At 44.5% G+C, this 4,480-nt stretch overlaps 1 protein-coding gene across 1 annotated transcript in view; it reads right to left on the bottom strand.

Annotated features, from left to right (window-relative positions):
• Nucleotides 1-1,170, bottom strand: part of LOC108306440 (protein angel homolog 2-like) — a 4,779-nt gene extending 3,609 nt beyond the window's left edge. Inside the window, 2 exon segments of the mRNA XM_017531370.2 lie at nucleotides 4-1,099; nucleotides 1,101-1,170. Of these exon segments, the coding sequence (XP_017386859.1) occupies nucleotides 4-1,099; nucleotides 1,101-1,126 (1,122 nt within the window). The 5' untranslated portion in view covers nucleotides 1,127-1,170.
• Nucleotides 1,171-4,480: the final 3,310 nt, after the last annotated feature.

Genomic DNA, 4,480 nt, shown 5'->3' with positions numbered 1-4,480 from the left:
TACCTTTCCTATGGCAAGTCCTTCATAATTCAATTTTCCTTCCTTTATGAAACTATATAGTGGAGAACCAGGAACAGAATTAAAGTCACCACACATAACAATAGGGCAGAAGCTGCCATCTTTCTGGTGGGCAACACTGGAAATCTCTGCCAGTAGCATTGCCAATTGGGTCAGCTTAATATCACCTCGCCTTGGATTATACAATAGATGCGTATTTGCTACACAGATCGCAGGAGAGGCAGCACATGGAATTTTGGGCTGTAAGAGTAAAACTAATCCAACATTGTCTCTGTCCAACAGAGAAATATCAGGGTGGTAGAATTCCACTGGGTTCACTGACAAGAGTGAAAATTTGGAATGTTTGAAGCAAATAGCACAGCCATCAGGTTTCCTTCCTGTCCGCATCTTATATTCACAGTGATAACCCAGTGATTCCAAACTTGGCCTGATCTCTGCTCCATAATGATCTTCTTGAACTTCTTGCAAACAAAGTACGTCTGCATCAAAGTGTTTAATTTCTTTCAGAATATTGGGAAACCTAAAACTCCAGTGTAATACTGGCCGCCGGCAATGTCTATAAAGGTGAGAGTTATCTTCCAATAAATCTTGTGAAAGTATATTATAGGACATCACTGAAAAGTCAAACTTGTTCTCACTGTCTTCACATTTGGGATCAACATTTTTATCTCCTAGGATCTTCGTTTTTTCTTTATCATGGCTACACATATATTCCCAATTCCGCTTTATCACGCCTTGGTGTTTTCTTCGTTTTGATGAAGGCTCATCTCCCTCAGCATTCATGACGTAACTAGAGAGGTGAATCAAAGATGTCTGGCTCAGGTTGTCAGGTCTCCAGTTACAGTACTGGAACTGAGTTCTAGACTCAAACAAACAGGGTGGTCTCCAATTTAGTGAAAAATGCCTACTACTGAAGTATGGGTAAGGAACTTGAGAGTAATGTCCAGGCCACCTCATACAACTAGAAATATGTCTGTTCCAGCAACACCTTTGCAGATTCTCCCACGGTGTAGTCCAGTCTCTGCCCAGACTCCTCGAGTGAAGGGAAAACATGGGGTATCGGCCTCTTCCCACCACAGCTCTTCCTCACACAGCGCCACGCTTCCATCTTCCCCCTTTGCCTGCGTCCGGTTCCCAGGCCTGGGGTTTCACCTCAATCTCTATAACCGAAGCGGTGGCCTAAAGCGCCGAGGGCATCCCATCACTCGAAGTCAAAAAACTAATTCTGAATTTCTGTTCTTAGTTCGTTGTTTTCTGTCTTTCCACCGTTTTTGGGTTTATCCTATGATTCTTTTAATGGTTCCTTAATTTGATCATGTTTTTTAGGTTTAAATAGTTATATTACATTTTAAAGAAATGAAGAGGAAGCTAATAGCTTTTAATATTTACCTAGATTTTTATTTTTTATTTTTTTTGAGACCGAGTCTCACTCTGCTGCCCAGGCTGGAGGGCAGTGATGCGATCTTGACTAACTGAAACCTCTGCCTCCCATGTTCAAAAGGGTTCTCCTGCCTCAGCCTCTGGGGTAGCTGGGATTACAGGCGTGGGCCACCATGCCCGGCTACTCTTTGTCTTTTTAGTAGAGATGGGGTTTCACTGTGTTGGCCAGTCTGGTCTCGAACTCCTGACCTCAGGTGATCCACCTGCCTCGGCCTCCCAAAGTGCTGGAATTACAGGCGTGAGCCACCACGCTTGGCCTATTTAGCCTTTTCTATGCTCTCATTCCTTCCAACATCATTTCTCTTCTGCCTAAAGAACTTCTTTTTTTTTTTTTTTTGAGTCTTGCTCTGTCACCAGGCTGGAGTGCAGTGGCGAAATCTCGGCTCACTGCAACCTCCGTCTCCTGGGTTCAAGCGATTCTTCCGCCTCAGCCTCCCAAGTAGCTGGGACCACAGGCACATGCCAGCACGCCCGGCTAATTTTTTTGTATTTTTAGTAGAGATGGAGTTTCACTGTGTTGGCCAGGATGGTCTCGATCTCTTGACCTCGTGATCCACCCGCCTCGGCCTCCCAAGGTGCTGGGATTACAGGCGTGAGCCACCGCGCCTGGCTGGTCTCGATCTCTCGACCTCGTGATCCACCCGCCTCGGCCTCCCAAGGTGCTGGGATTACAGGCGTGAGCCACCGCGCCCGGCCCAATAACTTCTTTTAGTATTTTTTATAGCACAGCATTGCTGGTGACAAATGATCTTAGTTTTCTTTTTATCTGGAAATAAAAGAAAATTCTTTTGCCTTCATTCCTAAAGAATATCTTCACTGGAGATAGGATTGTGATATGACAGATTTAGTTTTTTCTCTTAGCACTTTTTTTTTTTTTTAAAGATGGGGTTTCACCATGTTGGCCAGGCTGGTCTTGAACTCCTGACCTCAGGTGATCTGCCTGCCTCTGCCTCCCAAAGTGCTGAGATTACAGGCGCGAGGTTTTTTTTTTGTTTGTTTTGTTTTGTTTTGTTTTTAAGACAGAGTCTCGCTCTGTTGCCCAGACCGGAGTGCAGTGGTACAATCTTGGCTCACTGCAGCCTGCACCTCCCGGTTCAAGTGATTCTCCTGCCTCAGACTCCTGAGTAGCTGGAATTACAGTCTGTGCCACCATGCCTGGCTAAGTTTTGTATTTTTAGTAGAGACGGGGTTTCTCCATGCTAGTCAGCCTGATCTCGAACTCGTGATCCCGCCTCGGCCTCCCAAAGTGCTGGGATTACAGGCCTAAGCCACCAGCCCTGGCCTTTTTTTTTTTTTTTTTTTTTTGAGTTTAGGAGAGGTTTAAAAGGCAAAAGATAAAGAGCAGCGCTCTCCCTTGCTGCAGAGAGGGGCTTCTGAAAGGGAAATCTCTAAGATGTCTTACCATCTTCTGGCCCTCACAGTTTCTAATGAGAAGTTCACAGTCCTTGGAATCATTATTTCCAGTGTTATTTTTCTCTGGATGCTTTCAAGATTTTCTATCTTGGGTTCTTTGGTTTTTGACAGTTTGGCTTTGATGCGTGTTTCTCTCCAGAGAAACAGAACCACTGGGGGAGATGTATATATGTATGTACCTTCCTGTACTAATAATCACATTACTTTTATATGTGATTATGTATATATATATATATATATATATATATACACAAACACACACACACACACACACACATATATACATATATATGTTTTTTTTCTTTTTTTCTTTTTTTGAGACAGAGCCTCGCTCTGTTGCCTGGCTGAAGTGCAGTGGCATGATCTCGGCTCACTGCAACCTCTGCCTCCCGGGTTCAAACAATTCTCCTGCTCCAGCCACCCGAGTAGCTGGGATTACAGGTGCGTACCACCATGCCTGGCTATTCTTTTGTATTTTTAGTAGAGATAGGGTTTCACCATGCTGGCCATGCTGGTCTCGAACTCCTGACTTCGTGACCTGCCCGCCTCAGCCTCCCAAAGTGCTGGGATTACAGGCGTGAGCCACCGTGCCCGGCCATCTATGAGTTTTTTTCTATTTATTTACGTGAGTTTCCCCACAGCAAATATGAGGGGGTTTGTCATGGGAATTGGCTCAAACAATTACAGGGACTAAGATGTTTCACAATCTGCCATCTGTAATCTGGAGAACCAGGAAGCTGGTGGTGTAATTCAGTCTGAGTCCAAAGGCCTGAGAACTGGAGGTGGGGTGGTGGTGGTGGTGGCAGTGGTGGCGCTGGTGTAAGTCATAGTGTCTAAAGACCCAAGAATCAGGAACTTCTAGGTCCAAAACAGGAGAAGTTGGATGTCTGAGCTCAAGGAGAGGACTTACCCTTCCTCTACCTTTTTGTTCTTTCCAAGCCCTCACTTGATTGGAACGGTGCCCACCTACGCTGGTTCAAGAGAATCTTCCTTACTCAGTCTACCGATTCAAATGCTGATCTCTTCAAGAAATACTCTCACCGACACACCCAGAAACAATATTTTTCCAGCTCTCTGGGCGTTCCTTAACTCAGTCAAGTTGACACATAAAATCAACCATCACAGTATGCCCAGGCAAAGTTTTCTCATTTATCCTGTTTGCTTTTTCCTGAGATTTTCGGTTCTGTAAAATTGTCTTAGTGTATTTGGGAAGTTTTTAGACATTATTCTTTAAAATTTTTTTTCTGTCCTTTCCTTCTGAGAATTCAGTAGTTTGCATATTAGACTATTTGATTTTGCCCCACAGGTGTCTGAGGCTCTTACTCATTTTTGCAAATTTTTTTTTTCTCTTTTTTTTTTTTTTGAGGTAGAGTTTCACTCTTGTTGCACAGGCTGGACTTGGCTTAACAAGAGCAATGTCTCAACCTCGGCTCACTGCAACCTCCGCCTCCCGGGTTCAAGCAATTCTCCTGCCTCAGCCTCCTGAGTAGCTAGGATTATAGGCACCTGCCACTGTGCCCAACTAATTTTTGTATTTTTAGTAGAGACAGGGTTTCACCATATTGGCCAGGCTGGCCTTGAACTCCTGACCTCATGATCCACCCCCTTC

Source organism: Cebus imitator, unplaced genomic scaffold (genome assembly GCF_001604975.1).
Source record: "Cebus imitator isolate Cc_AM_T3 unplaced genomic scaffold, Cebus_imitator-1.0 Scaffold72, whole genome shotgun sequence".
Classification (NCBI taxonomy): domain Eukaryota; kingdom Metazoa; phylum Chordata; class Mammalia; order Primates; family Cebidae; genus Cebus; species Cebus imitator.
Note: the sequence above shows the minus strand (reverse complement) of the source record. Positions and strands in the feature narration are given on the sequence as shown.